General features: G+C 53.7%; 1 protein-coding gene across 1 annotated transcript in view; it reads left to right on the top strand.

The window, feature by feature from the left end:
- Positions 1-18,646, top strand: part of PIK3R5 (phosphoinositide-3-kinase regulatory subunit 5) — a 56,873-nt gene extending 38,227 nt beyond the window's left edge. Inside the window, exons 3-19 of the mRNA XM_032199672.1 lie at positions 726-826; positions 2,128-2,196; positions 2,920-3,058; positions 5,210-5,279; positions 6,805-6,979; positions 7,687-7,840; positions 8,367-8,450; positions 9,170-9,929; positions 10,323-10,476; positions 10,637-10,762; positions 11,038-11,163; positions 11,804-11,897; positions 13,184-13,260; positions 13,814-13,907; positions 15,307-15,389; positions 15,603-15,712; positions 16,795-18,646. Of these exons, the coding sequence (XP_032055563.1) occupies positions 726-826; positions 2,128-2,196; positions 2,920-3,058; positions 5,210-5,279; positions 6,805-6,979; positions 7,687-7,840; positions 8,367-8,450; positions 9,170-9,929; positions 10,323-10,476; positions 10,637-10,762; positions 11,038-11,163; positions 11,804-11,897; positions 13,184-13,260; positions 13,814-13,907; positions 15,307-15,389; positions 15,603-15,712; positions 16,795-16,936 (2,558 nt within the window). The 3' untranslated portion in view covers positions 16,937-18,646. The remainder of the gene's footprint in view (positions 1-725; positions 827-2,127; positions 2,197-2,919; positions 3,059-5,209; positions 5,280-6,804; positions 6,980-7,686; positions 7,841-8,366; positions 8,451-9,169; positions 9,930-10,322; positions 10,477-10,636; positions 10,763-11,037; positions 11,164-11,803; positions 11,898-13,183; positions 13,261-13,813; positions 13,908-15,306; positions 15,390-15,602; positions 15,713-16,794) is intronic.
- The last annotated feature ends 373 nt before the right edge of the window (positions 18,647-19,019 follow it).

Below are 19,019 nucleotides of genomic sequence, written 5' to 3'. Positions count from 1 at the left end.
CCTCTAAACCATCTGGGAGGGCTGGAGGTGGCCCCGACCACCAGGAAAAGCCACAGCTTTGGGGAGTGCCTTGGGCCATTGTCACCAGCGGGGTCCCGGCACGTGTCTGAGGAGGGAGGCCGGGGAGGTTCAGCCAGCTGGGGTGAAGGACCCTCCATCCCTTTGAAGTTCTCCTCTTTCAATATCTGGCTAACCCGGAGGGGTTTTAATATATTTCATGACAGTTTGGAGGCATTGAGGAGGTGGAATAAATGCTGGGCAGGCTTAGCAATGATGCTGATGTGTTCAGCAGCTGCAGTGCTGCTGTTGTGAGCTCTGACTGTGCATCTCCAGGGCCTGGAGGAGCCAGTCAGTGGGATGGGCATCACTCCTTGGCTGTGATGCAGCTGGAGGGGCTGGTTTATGCGTGATGGGGACCTAAATTTTGTGTTTGGTGCACTGGGCAACAAGAGCACTGAGATGCATGTTAAAAAGTGATACTGCTGTGATAAGCACCATTTGGAGAGCTTTAATCTGTCCAGATCAACGGTGCAAGGTTAATTTTCCTCTGTAGCAATATGACTCGATGGTTGGTTGGACTCGATGATCTTGAGGTCTCTTCCAACCTAGAAAATTCTGTGATTCTGTGACCCAGGCACATTCTCCCTGACCCCTTCCCACTGCTCATCCCTCCTGTGGGTGCTTTGGACTGGGCTGTGGGTCACCGTGCTCTGCTTCCCTTGCAGCGGGGCTGTGCCTGAACTGCTGGAGCCTGCAGGAGCTGGTGAGCCGGGATGCTGGCAACTACCTCATCCTGGTGGAGAAAATCCTCTGCAAGGCCAAGGAGGTGAGTCGGGGGCTGCTGGCTTTGGAGCAGAGCTTTGCAGAGCTTGGTGGGTGATTTGGGTTTGGGTCAAAGCATCATTAGAGCTCAGGATGTGCCCCAAAGTGATGGTGACAGCCACCTTATGCATCCCACCAGATTTTAGCACGTGGGAATGGACAGAAAAGCAGCCAGCTCCCATATCTGCTCTTCAGGCAGCGCTGCAGGTCCTTGGGGAAGGGTTTGGGTTTCTGCAAGCACTGTTCAGCGCCGTGCCTTCTTCAGAGCTCCCCAGCAAGCCTGGAGCTGCTGGTCCGGATCAGAGCAAACCAAAGGCTTCCCCTTGTTTTTGATGGAAACTTTGCCACTGCTCTGCCTGCAGAGCAAGGGACAGAGTCAGGGCACTGGGGACAGCAGGCAGGGTCTGCACCGATCAGCATGGCATGGTCAAGCAAAACGGGGAGGAGAAGCATCAGTGGGGCCGATTGTATTGGCTGCCGTGCCCCATCACGAGCAGGAGAAGCTCGGAGCTGCTGCGGGGATGACCCGGGAGGAATCCCTTGATGTGGAAGGAAGCAGCGGTGTTTGCTGCAGCCTGGGATTCATGTGATGGGGTAAATGCTGCCTTTCATTTTGGGGGAAAGAAAGGCTGCCTAGCTAATACGTTAATATGATTACTGCTATTCTGTTTAATCTTTTTTTTTTTTTTTTTTTTTTTTTTTTTTTAATGGCTTGGATTGATCTTGTTGTGGATGACGTTTTATTATGTTAGGGTTTATTTATGTAAGGGTTTATTGGACTTTGTGCTGTGCTCATAAACAAGGGGAGACAGTGTCCACAAGCCTGCTCTTGAGCCATCACCACGTTCCCTGGTGAAATAATCCTGCTGGCTAATTACTGGCAGAGGTTGGGACAGAAATGCACACTTGGCATCATTCTTTGCCATGCCCTTGCAGTGGCTGGGCTGCCTGACCACCACCCCAAACTGTCTCCTTTGAGCTGCTTCCATGAAATTTCGTGTAACTCTGTGAGGATGGAGAGCATGGGAGGGCTGGGAGCTCAGCTGAAAGCTGCTTCTGGAGGCTAAAGGCAGCATGTGCCGATCTGCCCCTCACATCTGTGAGGGTTACTGGTGCCTTAGGGGTTACTTTCTCATGGACACAAGCGGTCTCCATCTGTTGAAGATGGCGACACGATGGTGTGGGTCAGGGTGCTCAGATTCACAGTGTTGGGGAGCCTTCTTACACCACTCCAAGGATGCTTTTGGGCAATGCTCACGGTGAGCAGCCTGGCTCATCCTTCCCCCTTTGCACTGTTTCCTACAGGTGCAGGAGAAGTGCGACTACGACCTTGTGATGCCCCTGGCTCTGCTTTTCTACTACGCGGTCCTCTGTGTAAGTCTGCTGCACATAGCATCGCCCTGGCCCCGTGGGACAGCCACGGGTGCCTTCCATCTGAAAGGTCCCAGCCTGCTTTGATCAGCTCATCCCCAAAAAGGTCCTGTGCAAAGCTGCAGGGAGCAGGAGCAGGCAACCGCTGCACAAGCTGAGAGAGATGAAAAGATGTGCTTCAGTGTTTTTAATCATTGCGTTTAAAGACGGGTCAATGAGAACGGGAGACAATATCTCTCTGCAGAGAAGCAAACTCTTTTCGTTACCCTTTATACTCGGGCAAAATGTGTGGACAATGCTAATGAAAAAGAGTAGAGCATTCACAGGAAATTGTTTTTTATTATTATTATTATTAGCACAATGCATCATTATCCCGAGGAAACCACTGCTGCCAGATCTTGCAAAAGCACAGGCTTTAACACGAGTCATCTGTATGGATCTGTGGCTGTTAAAAATAAATGGATGTACAGGCTGTGGCGCGTGAGCCTGAGCCCAGAGCCTGGGGAGGTGCAGAGAGGAAGAAGCTGTTTCAGGGCTGTGCCCAGTGGGACGCTTTGGCTTTTCCTTGGAAGAGGATGGGATGTCATGGGGTGAACCCCTGCTCCTGTCTGCTTCTCCTCCCCCCATTCCAGCCTAGCCTCCTCTCCCCAGTACCCCCAGTTTTTATGCAGGGCTCCAGCCCCGGGTCCTTGCTCCCTTCCTCACCAGCTCTCCCTGTCCCCACAGGCTCCCTACATCCCACCAGGCTCCGAGCTGCTCCTGAAAGCCGCCAGCATCTACCACAGCTTCCTCACCTGGCCCGTGCCCTACTGCGACATCTTCCGTGAGCTGCTCACCTTCATCAGTGATGAGCTCAAGGCCCCGGGTAAGCGCTCCTGACCCACCAAAGGGCTCCTGTGTGCTGCTGGTCCTGTGTCCCAAAAATCCCCCATCTCACACGGGGTGCAACCAGGTTTCTCCAGAGGAGTGCAGCAGGATGCTGGGGATGTGTTTTTTTGGGGGCTGCCTTGTGTGTGAGGCAGCAGGAGCATCCCAAGGACTCTCAGCTCAGGACTGATATGGATTAGCAAAGATCGTGGCTGTCTGCTGGCTGCCTTTCAGTCTGGTGGGTCTTCTGCACGGCCAAGCACGTGCCGCCTGCTTCCGCCGAGCCCTGGCCTTTGCTCGAGACACTCAGCAGCATAGCTGGGGTGATAACAGTGGGTCCATTCATCGGCATCAAGGTGGCAGAAGCCCTTGAGCCTGCCGTGGCGTGGAGGTTTCCATAGGGCTGCCGACTCCCCGGCTGTGTCCTTGCAGCCAAGACGCTGCCTTGTGGTGCGGCTTTGGGCACATTATCGGCAGCATCAGTGCTCCTCTTAATTAAGCGCCCCTTGTAGATGTCCTGTTGTTCCCAATGGAGCAGCTCTTCCAATTATTTCTCAAAAGCCTTTTCTCCTAATCTGCCCATCTTTCCATGGCTCGCGGGGAGCTGTTACTGCACAGAGCAGATTTCAGCCCCGTTTAATCCTGCACAGGGTCGTGATCTGCTCTCAGCAGGGCTGGGGAAGGCGCAGAAGGGCACAGGGGCTGTGGCTGAGCCTGGTGTGATACTTCCACATGCCCTCGAACCAGGCAGCTGGTTTGGAGAGCCCCAGTGGGAACAAATGCAAGGTCCCTGTCCGTGCAAAGCCACAAGGGGCATGTTGTCTTCATGGGTTAATCTTTTAATGAGCCAAGGGGAGATAGGGATGGGTGCCCTCCATTAACCCACTCTTTGCAAGTTTCTAAGGAGACCCCAGCCACCACGGGAGGTCTGCCTGGGTCACCGTGCTGTGCCCAGCCTCCAGCTCGGAGCTGCAGGGCTGGTGTGGGTGTGGGGATGCTTGTCCCATGCTGCTGCAGCCACGGACTTTCCCAGTTCCTTCCTGGTCACTTATTGCTGTGACATCGGTTCGGGCCCTGTTTGAAAGGCCTCTGGGAAAGCCCCAGCACTGGGGATGTTGCTACATCCTGCTCTTGTGCTGTCACCGGTGCCCAGGGCTGCAGAGCTGGGGACTTTGGTCCGAAGGCTTTTCCCCTCCTACAGACAAATGGGATTCCCCTGCCTCTGCCAAAAGATGCTGCGTGGGAGGTGTTGGTGTGTGGGGCTGGGGAGCCCAGGGCCGCCCCTTGCCTTGGCCTCTGACCCCGCTGGAGCCAAGAACAGTGAAAATGGGTCCTGTGCTGGAAGGCTGGCTGGGACTTCCTGCACAGCCTCTGTGACTTGCCGTGAGGCTGAAGCAACAGCGTTTTATTGAGATGGGAGTAAATATTAACTGAGAATGAGCTGCTGTCAATATTTGCCAAGAATGCAATAGCTTTTATCTGCAAACTGGGCTGATGTCTCTTGAGGGTGGTTAACGCAGCTGTGCTTGGAGGGAGCCAGCAGGGATCCCCATGGGGGCTGCCCCCACCACATGGGTGCTGCTCTGGGGCTGGTGAGCAGTACCTGGGGTGGGGTCATGGCTGCCTGCCATGCGCAGGGTGCTGGGGCTACCTGATGCTGCAGGATCGTCCCCAGGTTTCCCTTCTGCTGCTTGGGGGTGGGATGGGCTTTGCTGTTGTCCCCCCATCACAGGGACTGCGGCTCCAGGTCCAGCAGATGTCACCCTGCAGAGTGCAGGAGTCTGAGACCTGCTGTCTGTAGGTGACATCCAGGGCATGGAGGGGCTAAAGCAAATGGCAGAAGCTGCTAAATATCCCCAGCGTGATCCAAACTAGATCCCACATCAGGGCGGGGTGGAAGGGGCTGGGGATGGAGCAGCTCTGCCATCCTGTCCTCTGGTTCCTCTCCTGTCGCTCCCTTGCTCCTGGGCTCACCCCCCTTGCACGCTGGCCATGCCTTGTCCCCAGCGGGGCTTTTGGTGCTGCCACTCCTGCTCCAGGCTACGGCTCAGCTGGGTCAGGACAGCTTCAGGAGACAACACCAACGTGCTCATAAGGCAGGGCAGCCTGTGGTGCCCCCATTGCTCACGTCCTCTGCTCTCTCCCCCAGGGATTTCCTTCCAGAGGCTGGTGAGGACGGAGCAGGGGCTGTCTGTGAAGAACTCCCAGAGCTCCACTGTGTAAGTCAGGCCCTGCTGGCCTCACTCTGTCTTATCTACACTGTTCTGTGCTTTTGCTGCAGCACTTCAGGAGCAGCAACAGGGTTGCAGTGAGCAGCATCCCCCAGATTGTGGTGGACACTGGGTAAAAGACCTTAGAGAGCAGAGATGAACTGCAGGAAGGGCTGGGGAGTGTGACTGTGGCATTTCCACAGCTGCAGATGAAGTTCTGTGGGCATCAAATGTTGGTTATCACCGAGCAGGGATGCAGATCTGGGTGCAAACAGGTACGGAAGGCAGAAGCTGGAGCCACCAGCCTGAGGTGAGACAGGAGCAAGCCCATCCCAGTGCAGTGCAGGGCTTGTGGGTTCAGACACACTTTGCACCTTACTTGAGGGCTGAACCTTTCTTCCTGCCAGGGCACCTCATTTGTAAATAGGAAAATGAGCCCTGGTGGTGCGTGCCCGTCCTGGCTGCGGGGCCACTGCATCATGGCCACCTCTGCTCGGGGCAGGACAGCTCTCCTACTGCTCTGGCTTCTCCCCGCATGCTGCACAGCTCCGGGTCTGTGCCAGCATCCCACCCAGCCGTGCGGGTGCTGCTGTGCTGCTTTCCCAGTCCAGCTGCCCCGCTCTGTACCAGCACGGGTGCAGGCACCCGTGGCTTGCAGCGAGATGTCTGTATTTGCATAAAACCCTGAAAACCTGGCACAAGGCTGCACACAACTGAACCTTGGGGTTTTTTTTTTTTTGAAAGCTTGGCACCTCTACATGAGCTTTCTAGAACCAAACACAACTGAGCCCATCCTTAATTCAGAGCTGTGTTCACTCAGTTAGGAGCACTGTCCACGTCTATAAACCTAAGCATGTATCTGTGTGGTCTCCAGGCTATGGGCTTGGGAATTTAAAGCCTGCTGGTGTTCATGTGGCCATCCAGAATAAAATTCCCTTTGCAGCTGAAGGCTGTGGCTCTGATCTCCAACAAGGGCAGAGCGGGCATCGTTAGGGGCGGCAAAGCAGGAGGAGGTGAGCTCTGGGTGGAAGGGCTTCCCCTCCCAGCCTCACGTGTTTTCCTCCAGAAGCTCTTACCAAGGACATCGTGGCTGGTACCTGCACCATCTCACTGCTGCAGTCCTTCAGATAGCTTAAAGCTTGGCAGCACCTTAAAGCTCAGCAGGGATGCTCCGAGGTTCACCCTGAAAGGGAAGATATTTTGGGGGCCCCTCACATTTTCTGCTCCTACCTCCTTCATCACACATGCTGGATGTCTACTTAGGTCGACAAGCAGCTGGGCTGGAGCCTTTCTAGGGCTGACTGAGCAACCGTCGGGCTGGCAATATTGCAGGAGAAGTGGTGCCAGGGGTGCACGCAGCAGCAGGATGGAGCATGCCCACCCTTCCCTGCGCCCAGCAGCGGGGCTCTGGCACCCCTGCGCCACCCCAGCTGCAGCTGATGCGAGGGGACGCTGCCATCTAGCGTGACTTTCTGCAGGGTGCTGTGCCACCAGCAGCATGCCTGCCCATTAACTTCTGTCCCCGTGTCCCCAGGACTGTGCTGCTGCTGAATCGCTCCGAGGTGCAGAGCGAGTTCCTCTCCATCGCCGAGAAGCTGAGCGGCACGGAGCCCCCGCGGCACGCCACGCTCGTCCTGCTGCTGGAGCACCTCTACCAGGCCACCTTCGGCACCCGCTGCGACCTCGACAGCCTGCGCCGCCTCCTGAAGGTGGGCACAGCCTTCCCCTCCTCTTCTCGGGGTAGACCTCAGGTCTAGGCTCCAGTTTTGTTTTCCTGGCCCTAACTGGGGAGGGAAAGAACCTCCCCCCTTGGTTGAAATGCAGCAAAAACTTGCTCCGACCAGAGAAACGCTTTGCTTTGGAGTCTGTGGGAGGCGAACACTTGTGGTGAAACCCTTTAGGTGTGTTCCAGTACATGTGAAGCGAAGAGGGAGGTGCTCGTTCTTTCCCCCTGGTTTGTAGTGACAGGATGCATGGGAAGGGCTCAAAGCTGCATCAGGGGAGGTTTCAAGACAGCAGAAAAAACTGCTTTACCGAGAGGGTCAGACACTGCAGCAGGCTTCCTAGAGAAGTGGTTGATGCCCCGTGCCTGGCTGCGTGTAAGGAGAGTAAGAGGTATTTGGTCAATGCTCTTAATGGCAAGTGTTAACTTTGAGTCAGCCCCAAAGCAGTCTGTAGAAGTGATGATCTTTGTAGGTCCCTTCCAACTGGAACTTTCTGTTCTGTTTTTTTTTTTTTTGGTTTGTTTTTTTTTTTTTTTTTTTTTTTTTCATTTGTATAAGATCTGGAGGAATTTGAGTGGGTAACAGAGGGAGAGAAGAGATTTAGTCATTTCAACTCGGTGACCTTCCCCAAAGACCCGTGCTCCCCTCCCTGGAGGTGCTCCCCTCCATCTCAGCCTCTGCTCTCGCCCCAGGCCAAGCCGCTGGAGGAGCTCTCCGAGGTCTACGCCAGCGCTGCAGAAGCCCAGGAGATCGCGGCCGCCAGCGGTGACCCCGCGCTGGCCCGGGAGCGGCTGCAGTGCGTGCTGCGGGACCTCGCCGGGGCGGCCGCCCTTCCTGCCATCACGGGTGAGGAGCCCCCGCGCCCCCCTTGCCGCCGGGTTTGGTGCCAGCTCAGCACCAGCCGTGGGCTCCCCTGCACTGGGAGCTGTGCTTTGAAGTGCGAAATCCTGTTTTGTGCAAAGCTGCGACCGAGCACAGCAGTAAGAGGGGAAAAAAAAAAAAAAAAAAAAAAGCCCAGGCCCTATTTCATAACCATGTGATGAGCCCTATTTTTTTTCTCATCTTTCATTAAAACAACAACAAAAGCCATCTCCAGCCTTTGTGGGTGAGATGAGAACATTCAATCAGAAACTGGCTGCAGCAGCGATGCCTGCCGGTGGCTCTTAGAGGTGTGAAACATCCCCGTGTCCCCGCTGCGTGACTGCATGGGACAGCGATGGTGTGCTGCTTGGCATGACCTGGGCTGTGCAAATCAGCTGCTGGGGTGGGCAGCATCTCCCCCGGGACCGCTGCAGGCCTCCTGTGCTGTGCTAGCAGTACGGGGAGTGTTCCCACAGGCTGACTCCTCTCCTCTCCTCTCCTCTCTCCCCAGGGGATGCTCAGCCCCGCAGGCTCCAGCCCATCCCCATCCCTGCTGCCCGCTGCTACACTTACAGCTGGGACCAGGATAACTTTGGTAAGCAGAGAGGGGCCCCCTCCCCCTGTAGGAAGCTCCCCTGCGAGGAGTAAAATGTGACAAAAAGTCTCCCTGCGGAGGGGCTTTGCGTCCCAAGATCCCTTGGATGTTGCAGCTCTCTGGGGTGCCCAAGGAGGGGGTTCTGGCCGAGCAGGAGGTTTTGTCGTGCTCTCAGCCCAACCACAGCAGTTTTGCAGGGGAAGTGCGGCTTCCCCTTCTGCTGAGCTGGTCTCTCTGGCTTCCCCATTCCTGGAAGACCTCTTCTGGTCCCAGGAAAGTTGAGCATCTGTTGCCCACTGGCCTCAGCAAGCTGAACCTGCTCTCTGGCTTGGGCTCTGCTGCCTCCCTAATCATTCGTTTGGGCTTTGACTATCAAAGCACCTAAACTCCTTGCCTCTCTTCTGTTCTCTGGTTAAACCCAGGTCGGATTCAGGGTGGGACGGAAGCAAAGCCCCAACTGCTGTTTGCTTTTTGAGAACCCAAACAGAACCTGACCTCAGACAAGTTTTGTTTTGTCATCAAATAATAAGCAATATAATAATAAAAATAAGCATGTTATGAAAATCTAAAAATGCTCGGGGGTAGGTTTTTTGGTCCTTAGTTTGAATCCATGTGGGATTAAAGAGAGTGCTCGCCATGCTGCTGGAGGGTCCTTGTCTGGGGTGTCCAGTTTCCAACAGAGCCCATGCCAGACCTGATCTCCCTCCTGTGCCTTTCAGACATCCTCAACGATGTCCTCAGCAAGGAGTGCAACTTTGTCGAACCTGTGGCCTCAGAGAATGAGGAGGATGAGGAGGAGGAGGAGGAGGAGGAAGAGGACGTGGAAACGGACGGCTGTTCCCCAGAGCGGGACTCGCTGCTTTCCCCCATCTCCACCATTTCCAAAGACTCCATGTACTCGGCGCTGGCAGAAGAGGGACCTAAGCACTCACGCATGTCCCTCTTCACTGCTTCCAAAGACTCCATCTCAGAGCTGACGGTGGTCTCCAGAAAGTCCTTGCGCTCTTTTGTCTCCAGCCTGAAGGACTGCATGGACAGTGGGTACGCAGAGGACAGTGACGAGAGCTCCCTGGACATGGTTGGGCGGCCGGAGCTGAAGGTGGAGAAGCCCCACCACAAATACAGACACACGCTGACCAACAAGATCTACAAACTGTTCAAAAGCAAAAGCCAGCTGGTCCTGAGGAGGGACCTGAAGGGCTCCCCGGACACGGGCTCGCTCCCACTGCGTCGTGCCGAGAGCCTGTGCCACCCCCAGGCCAAGCACCGCGTGCCAGCGCGCTCCCGGCGTGCTCACTCGCTGCCGCAGCACGTCCTGAGCCAGCGGCTGCAGGCGCTGCACTCCCCGCGGCTCCTCAGCCTGCCCCGACGGCCCTTCCTCAGCTATGACGAGGACGCCAAGGTGTCCACCCTGCGCGTGGTGGTCTTCGGCTCCGACCGCATCTCAGGGAAAGTGGCCCGAGCCTACAGCAACCTCAGGTGAGCTGGGTGGCACGGGGACCTGGCTGCAGGTATTCAGCCCTTGATGTCCCACTGGTGGGGTCACCAGAGTCCTGGCTTTGGGGTCACTGCTGCCTTCGAGCAGGGCTCCCTGGTGCTGAGATGTGGCAGGGGACATCCAGCTGCCCTTGTCTGGAGGTGGAAGTGATGGGGATGCTTCCTGCCAGGTGGCACTGCCCTTAAGTCAGCGAGGCACAGGGATGTCCTTGTCCATGTGCCATGCGCTTTCATGTTCCTTCCATTGCTGCCTTGCTCTGAAAGGGGACAGGATCCCCCAGATGCCACTGGGGTCTAATTCTGCACATCACCTCCTGCCTTGCTGGGATGTGCCAGAGGACTTTGCTCACCCAGCCCTCTCCCATGTTCTCCTAGGCTGAAGGAGAGCACCTGTCCCACACTGACAAGGTACTTCAAGCTGCAATTCTTCTACATCCCCGTGAAGAGGAGCTGCCTGGCTCCAGTGGCCCCGCTGACACATCCTCCCCCATCCCCAGGGGACCTGCAGCTCCGGGCTTCGGCACAGGCAGTAGGTGTCCTGCCCACCGCTGGGCTTGTGGTGCCACCAGCACTCTGCTCATCCCACCAGCAGGCCAGGCAGGGGGAGCGCTGGGGGCTCCTCCACCAGCCCCAAGCGATGGGAGAGGAGCATGGGGGGCACAGGGTGACCCCGCTGTGTCTGGTTTCAGGAGTCCACCTTGGCTGGGGTGGAGAGCAGCACCAACGACATCTCCCACTACATCGGCATGTTGGACCCATGGTACGAGCGGAACATTCTTGGGCTGATGAACCTGCCCATGGACGTTCTGTGTCAGGTATGTGCGTATTGGGTGGTAGGGCCTGGTGTCCCCCTTCCTGGTGTCCCCCTTCCCTGAGGAACAGCCCCGTCTGCTTAGCACGGGGCCACCACGTGGTGGCCTGAACCTGTACAGCAGGCTGCGCTCCGTGGGCATGGGATGGAGATGGAGATGGGTGGCTCTGGTGGCCAGGAGGAGGCTTTCCATCTCCAGGGGGTGGGATGGGCAGTTGGTGGTGCTGGGCTGTGGGTGCCACAAACACCATCAGGGTTGTGACTCGCCCCTCACCGCAGTCTGCCAAGCCGGAGGCTGAGCCCCAGGGGGACTCGCGGGAGCAGCTGCCCATCCTGGCCGACATGATCCTCTACTACTGCCGCTTCGCCACGCGCCCCGTCCTGCTGCAGCTCTACCAGACAGAGGTAAGCAAAGGGGCTCAGCACGGGGGAAAGTGTCTTCTGCCTGTGTCACCAATGTGGGGCCCACCTGGGGGGAGGATGTGGGTATGGTACAGCCACCTTGTGCTGGTGAGGCTGAGCTTGGTCTCCTCGTATTCTCCTGGGGACCTTTGCACGTGAGCTCACAGCGCTTTGGCTGGTGCTGCTGGCTCAGGAATCAAGAGTGCAGGTCCTGCTCAGACAGTTCTTAACTGACACGAGCAGTTTTCCATCCAAACACCATTCCCCACCATGCAAGAGGGACTCCTGGCAGTGCTGACAGGTCATTAATGTTGCTGGAAGTCTCTGCTTTCCAGCCAAGCCCCTCCACAAAGCCCATTCTGCATACCTGCTGTATGCCCAGAGGGAAAATTTTCACTTGCACCACTTCTGCAGTGGTGGCTTTGGCGGCCCACTTGCTGGTGGTCTGTTAAAACAGCCTGAGGTGTAGCTAGAGGCGAGTTCCACCCAAGGCAGTGGTTGAAAAGCATATTTTGAAAGCCCAAAGGATTTGCCCATTTTCTGCAGAAAGGAGCAAGAGGGGCAGGTTGCACCCCCCAGCTCCATGTCTTTGTGAGGTCTCCTCACCACCACATCTCCTTCATCTCTCTTTTCCCCCGGGCAGCTCACCTTCATAGGGGGGGAAAAGATGACCGAAGTCTTCATCCACTCCCTCGAGCTGGGCCACTCGGCGGCCACGCGGGCCATCAAGGCTTCAGGTCTGTAACTCGTGTTCTGTGCGCCGCTGCAGCCTCGGGGTGGGAGTCTGCAAGCTGCTGGGCTGGGTGAGGACTGCTGGGGGACTGGAGGGAGTGTGCCCAGGGGCTTTGGCACCACACATGGGTTGCAAGAGGGGTCTGAACCCAGGCTGCAATGTGAGCAAAGATGCAGATGTGTTTTCACAAGTCTGGAGTTGAACCATCATGGTTTCTGCGCTCCTCTTCAGGAGCGAAGCTGTGGCAGTGCCTTGCTCTTTTTACTTCTCTTAACTCTCCAGGTGTATTAGCTGTAAAGCAATTTCAAACCTTTTTTTTTTTTTTTTTTTTTTTTTCCCTGCTCATCACCTGGCCAAGTGCAGCTCTTCATCTTTTATTTGTCGTGCTTTTTGTTGTTTATGCTTTGTCCAAGAGCATCATTTATCCCTTGTTCTATTTCCTTAGCTTATTGGGCAAAACAATGTTTGTGTGTGTGCTTGGAGCCTTCCTGCAAGAGAGATCATGTGCTTTTAAACTAGAAATTTATAAAATTATTACAGATAGAAGTGATGACAGAAGCATCTGCTTGCAGTGCGGTCTTCAGCTCTCTTGTGGGTACCAAGGGTGGCATGCTGCCTGGTGCAGCTCACAGAGACATCTCATGGCCGACCACCATACTGCATTCAAACACACTGCTTGATATTGTTAACCAACTGCTTTTCTGTGAGCTTGCCTTGTCTTTCTGAACAGAGCTCATAAAATATCCTCCACATAAAGTGTCACCACCCTACTGTCCCAAAATACAGACTTGGCCAGGACCTCTTCCCAATAACTCATGAAACCACCGATCTTTTCTGACTTTGAGTTTTCCTTTAGTTTTCTGGCAGCACACTACTTAACATCTGCAAAAAATTATCCAGGAAAAAAATGTTAGTAAGTGTTGGGCACAGTATTTCAAGGCTAATTTAATGTGGGCACAAATATGCCCTGAAAAACAGGAGCTGGGTTAGCAATGCAGCCTTTTATTGCTTTGTGTATTCCCTGGAGCACTGACCCTGCTGCACTGGCTTAGCCAGCACTGCTTTCAGTTTGCAGAGCTGTTTGTTGTGCTTTGTGCTGTAACTTCTGCACTAGAATAATTGCTTTCTGGCAGCTTTTAAGCCACCTTTTTCTTTGTTGCTCTGTAGCTGTGTTCAGCAAACCAGGATTTTTCCCTTCCTGTACGTATCGAGCGTGCTGCTGTATCAATAGCCCTCTGAAAACTGGGGAGAAAAGTCCACCGAGTGACATTTGCTCCTTGTTTTGTGCAGGTCCAGGCAGCAAAAGGCTGGGCATAGATGGAGACAGAGAAGCAATCCCACTAACACTACAGATCGCCTACAGCAAGGTGAGTGCCCGGGACTTGCGCAAGGACAAATGTGGCAGAAAACCAGTTAAGTGCTACCCAAACGTGTCTCAGCTGGGGCTGACAGAGACAGACACTGAGAATGTGCTGAAGGAGTCCTAATCCAAGCCTGGGGGATTGGATCAAGCTAATTGTCTACTTACTGGCTAATTGGAGATGGCTTTCCAATCCTGAAAAGCCTGGTAAAATAGGGAATGTGCAGCCAGCTCTCATAGACTGGACATGTACTGGCTGCCAGTTTACACTGGTAGACTCGGCTTCCAGGGAGCAATCTCTTGCTGATCACAGCAGTCCTTTTTTTTTTTTTTTTTTTTTTTTTCCCTCTGCAATTATTTAATGTTAACTCTGTAATGCTAATGTTAATGCTAATGTTAATTTCTGTAATGCTAAGGTTAAAAGAATTTTAATGCCTACTCAAACTTTGTGCAGCCCCAGGTAAAAACAGATCAGGGCTAGCCCAGCCAAAGGGTCGGGCTGGGAGGTAGGGTGGCAGCCTGGAGCACGGCATCTCACAGGCTTTGGTTGGTCCCTGCAGACAGCTGTCAGTGGAAGAAGTCACTGGAACGATGTTGAGAAGGTCTGCACATCCGTCAACCTCAGCAAAGCCTGCAAGAAGTACGAGGAGCTAGGTGGGTAGAGCTGGTCTTGGTGGCTTTTTGTAGGAAGCAATGGGAGGGACAGACAGAGACAGAGGACAGATGAGAGCCACGCTGGATTTTCCAGCCAGAGCACAGCAGGAATGTGTGCATGCAGAAAATATGTGGGAGATGCCCGGTGTTCCCTGGGGCATAAGATGCTGTTCTCCTTAGCGCCATGTCAGGGTTGAAGGATGTTTGGTTTCTCATTATCCTGAAGCTTCCAGCCGGGAAATCTTTTGTTGTGTTGGGCTGTCCATCAGAGAGGAGTCTATTGCTAAATCAAGTCAGACCAAGGGAGGGAGTGCTTGTCCTGCCACCACAGCTGTGCCCTGCAGCCAGCTGTCAGGCACTCACAGGGCTGCTGCTGCAGCTTGGTTTCCTTCCTGCACTTGGAGATAGCTGCCTGCCACGTGGGTTTGTTTCATCGGTTTTTTTTTTTTTGTTTGTTTGTTTTTAAGTTCTGGTTCTCAATGGGCTATGAATAAAGCTTTGAGCCTTTTAAAGGCAGCAAGGCTTTCGTCTCTTAGTGTGCTGATTTAGAAGCAATATCTGTTTATTCTTGCTTGAGCTCTGCTGTTCTAGCAGACACCCAGTTCTGAGTAAACTGAGGATTTTTTTTAATTCCTCTTTCTTTGTGCACTTTATGTGCGACAGATGTATATCTGTGAGCAGAGCAGTCAGGGAAAATGACTAAAAAAATCTACCAAATAAGCTACCAAACAGCTCCTACGTGCCCTGTGGAGCTCAACCTAAACTTCTGTCCCTCCTCTTGGTGCTTCATCCTCGAAGCCATACAAACAATCTCAGAAAAACTCCAGCAGGATTTAATTGCTCATCTCCTCTGTGTATTTTGAGTTGGGCATTTCTGTGCTAGTTCAGAAGCTTCACTTGCGCTGCCAGTGTGGTGGGTTTGTTTCAGGGCATGGGCAGAAGCTCCCAGTCTAGGGAGAGGCTTCCTCTTCGTGAACCTCCTTCCTTACAGAAGAAACCTGGTCTCCTGCTCATCTCTGTCAGTTTTCACACTCAGCAGTTTGACCACAGGATGTCACTGTAATTCCAGACATGAAAAAGCATCTCCAAGGGGCCTGTAGGAAGGGCCATAGTGGGAGACCTAGAGTTTCCTCATCATGATGGGGCAATGGCTTTTCTCATGTTTAGTTGCTAAGATAGCTAAATGTTCTTTGCTGCCATGTTTGGAAGATTACCTCTGTCTGATTGCTTTCTTACCATGTGGGTTTTCATGGGTGAGGGAAAGCTACAAGCATGCTGTATTTTCCTGCAAGTGGGGTCCTGCTGGGAGCCATTGGCTCTGGGATGCTTTGATGGGCAGAGGGACTGCCTGGGTACCCACCAGAAGCCTTGAGTGATAACAGTTTGCTTTTTGTTACAGCCTCAAAGACAGAGTGTCTCAACTTGACCATGACAGAGGTGGTTAAAAGGCAAAACTCCAAATCCAAAAAAAGTTTCAATCAGGTAACTCAAGTCATGGTGCTTTTACATTTGGTAACAAAAGGTCAGCCTGGCCCAGCTGGGAGGGAGACAGGGTGGGAGATGGAGTTTGTGACCTGGGGAGCAGTCAGTAACTCCTTGGGGGATCCTGTTGGCCACCAGTTTTGAGGTGCCCTGCACAGGGGTAAAGTACAGATCCTGGCAGCTCCTTCACTTGGACTCACTTTCTCTCAGCAGCTCAGCGTGTCCCAGATAAAAGTAGACAAGGTGCAGATTATTGGTGTCCAGTCCTCCTTTGCCGTGTGCCTGGACCAGGATGAGCAGAAGATCCTGCAGAGTGTGACCCGGTAAGATCTGCAATGTGGCAGGCTGCCTGATGCAGTCAGCGTTCCCAGGATGGCGCACCCTCTGTGTGAGGACTTATTTTCAAAGTATGGGTGGCCAAGAGAGGGGACAAGGTCCTGAGCACCGTGATGTGTTTATGCCAGATGCCCAAGCTGGCGTGTCATAGCTTCAAGCTCTGCAGTGCAGCTGAGCTCAGGTGGGATGGCTGGTCCTGCTCAGATCCTAGTAATATTTCACCTTTTATGACTGCCACCATTTAAATGGTGGTCCCCAGTCAGCTGGTCAACTCCATGAAGACAGATTGTTCAGCAAGACAGGGGAAAGTCATGTAAATTGAATGAGGTACCTGGAGAGCACTGAGTATGTGAGCAGAGCCTTCAGCTCCTAAACCTCATTGGGATCCTCCATCACCTTTAACATACCCATTGCAAAAGGACCCCATGATCTTCATGGGTGAGACTGGGGTAGATGGAGCAAGAATTGTACATTTGTTTGTTTATCCATCAGTCATGTCCCCAGGGCACCAAGCTGGCTTGCTGAGGATGGGATTTGGAAACTCACTGGAGGCAACATGTTTCTGTGGGCACAAAGAGATCCAACCAGCAGATCCACTGGTCTTAAAAACGTGCAAGCATTCTAATTTCTCCCTCGGGGGAGCAGAGCTCTGCAAAGTTATGCCGCCTAAAATGGAAAGAGATTTCAGATGTTACTTCTTAAATGTCTTAAATAGGAACTTTTCTTTAGGAGCTTAACTTGTTTGCTGTGTAACCCAAGGGACTAATGTGATAGTTTAGTGCAAGAAATGCAACAGGAGCTATTGCCACTTCTCCAGAACAGGGAGGATGCAAAAGTTCTCATTTTCCCTAACGAGTTTCAGAAAATACCCTGCGTGGTTACTTCTCCTCTAGATCCCAATCAGAGCTAGCATATAGGACCTGAACTCTGGGCACTGTAACTCCAGTCCTGCACTGATTAAAGATTGCACTGATTCCCGTTTGTTTGCAAAGTTTCTGCTGCACCCCAAGACCCTGGTTCTCAACCACACACCTTGCTTACATCTTGGTTTCTTTTTATTCCCTTGCAGGTGTGAGATCTCTGTGTGCTACAAACCCCGGGACAGCGATTCCCTTGCACTGAGCAGGTCCTCTTTGACTCCCCAGGACCCCTCCGAATTTCATTCTCTCCTGTGTTTACCCATTTCCACCTTCAGTGGAGCACTGCCGTAGAAGAACTGTGCCCTCTCAAGATCAGACTCGCATCCAACACTGAAATAGCTGCAGGAAAGGGAAGCTGACTCTCCCCTTTAGAGCTGGATACCCAGCCATTCTTGCCCAAGACATCCTGCAGTCTGAAGTGTTCACCTGCTGACTGAGCTGCTCCTGGCCTGGGCTTGGTCCATCCTTTGGAAATGGGAACATTGGTGTCAGGTTCTGGTACTGCTCAGGATTCCATGGGAGAAAGGTGGCTTCCTTGAGATCTCCACCTGGTTCAGCAGGCTGCCAACATTGGGATTGAGAGAGAGGCAAGGACAATGACATTTTCCTGCCAGCAAATGGTGCTGTGGCTGCACTTGACAGTGACTTCAAAGTCATTGTGATCTTGGGCAAGCTGGTATGGGGGGGGGACGCGTTCTGGAGTGTGGATGTCCTTGGGGGTAGCTGGCCTTCTGTGCATGTGGATTTGACCACCCAAACAGTGTCCTGATGACTTTTCACCCGTAACAAGTCAGAGATGCTTGGGGTAGTTCTTTGGGGATAGGGACAGGTTTTCTCAGGGTTTGCTTTGAATTACGAGTGATGGGCATCTTGAAGAGAAACAGCACAAAGCAGAACAACCCAGCTGGGGCCAAAAAGAGCCCAGCAAGGGTTGTAGACTGCTGCTTGTGTCCCAGTGAATCCAGTGCAATAGGCTGTTCCGGGGCATGGGTGGCTTGTCGTGCATATGTGTGTTTACTGTAAATCCAGGACCTGCAGGAGATGAACTTCCAATTTCTGCAGAATTTCAGAGTTCATCCGAGAGGGAGAAGGACTCCCTGTTCAGGCTGTGTTCTTGCATCCTGCTCACCAGCACTGAATGCAAGAGACATCCCAGAGGCTGAACGCTCAATAGTTGCTTGAGATAGAGCAGGAACCATGCTCACGCTCATAGGAGGGAGGGAGGTACTGGGAAAACCACTAGGATTGCCATAAGCTCACCTGACTGGGTGGCTTTGGTAGAGAAGAACCCAGCACCAAAAACACTAGTGACACTTGCAAGCAATGATAGTATTTGAGATCCCTTCTTCCCTGCAAAGAGAGGTTCCCCCCCTCTTCCTTCTCTCTGCAAGTCTGTAGGTACAGAAAGGTGCAATAGTTGGGTGTATTTAAAGGTATTCTGACCCCAGGATCAATAAATGAGGCTGGAAAAGCCTTGCCTGGTTTCATAGCCCTCAGGGTTTCTCATTTAGTTGTTGGTCATTGCACTAAAGATGGCTGGCAGAAGAGCATGCTGCCTGCTGCAGGGTACAAGGATCCTAATGCCAAGGATGTGCTCCCTGGGATGCATCTGGAAGGGACCCTCTGTGCTGCTGGGGCTGCAGGACTTGGCCATGGTGAGATCAGCTACGTATGGGTCCCTTGCTCCTCCAGAAAATGGGGCTTGGCCAGCTCTTAGCACTAGTTAGAAATGAGGCTGGGCTCTGTCCCCGAGGGCCATTGGCACGGCAGCAGGGTCCCCTTGGTGGTGACCACGTTGAAGGTTGAATCTTCCAGGGAAAGGGCCAAAGCCCCCGGGCACTTCAGTTGCTTTGGAGGAGCATGGGCTAGGCTTGTTTGCTGTATTCCTCCGCTTCCCTGCTGGAAGGGGTTTGGGGATCCCTCCGATGGGACTGCTGATCCTGGCCCTGCTGTTTGCTGGACCCGATTCCTGCCCCCTGCCTCTGCTGTTGCCCGGGCACAGCTGGCAAACATCTGGGGTTGGGAAGGTGCCAGCTGGCTCTGCGTGTCCTCAGCAGGTTGGGATGCAACTTCTGCTGCTGACCAGAGAGTGAGACAGGAACATGCTCCTGAGGCCTCTGTGCTTCATCCTCCTACCTGAACAGGCCATCCCAAGGATGGTGTTGCCTTGTGGACTCCCAGGAAAGACCTCATGCAAGGCCAGGCATCACTGGAAGGTGTGCAGGTGCTCTGGCCCCCCGTGTGGTGCAAATGCATCTTGGACTCCAGGCAATCACCCCCCTTCCCTGGCCCTGCAGTGACTCTGGGAGCACCCGTCCTCTCCTACATGGAGCTGTGACCTTGCTCACAGCAGGGACACCAAGCCACTGCTGGG

This window comes from Aythya fuligula, chromosome 18 (genome assembly GCF_009819795.1).
Source record: "Aythya fuligula isolate bAytFul2 chromosome 18, bAytFul2.pri, whole genome shotgun sequence".
Taxonomy (NCBI): Eukaryota; Metazoa; Chordata; class Aves; order Anseriformes; family Anatidae; genus Aythya; species Aythya fuligula.
This window is presented reverse-complemented; position numbering and strand designations above follow the sequence as displayed.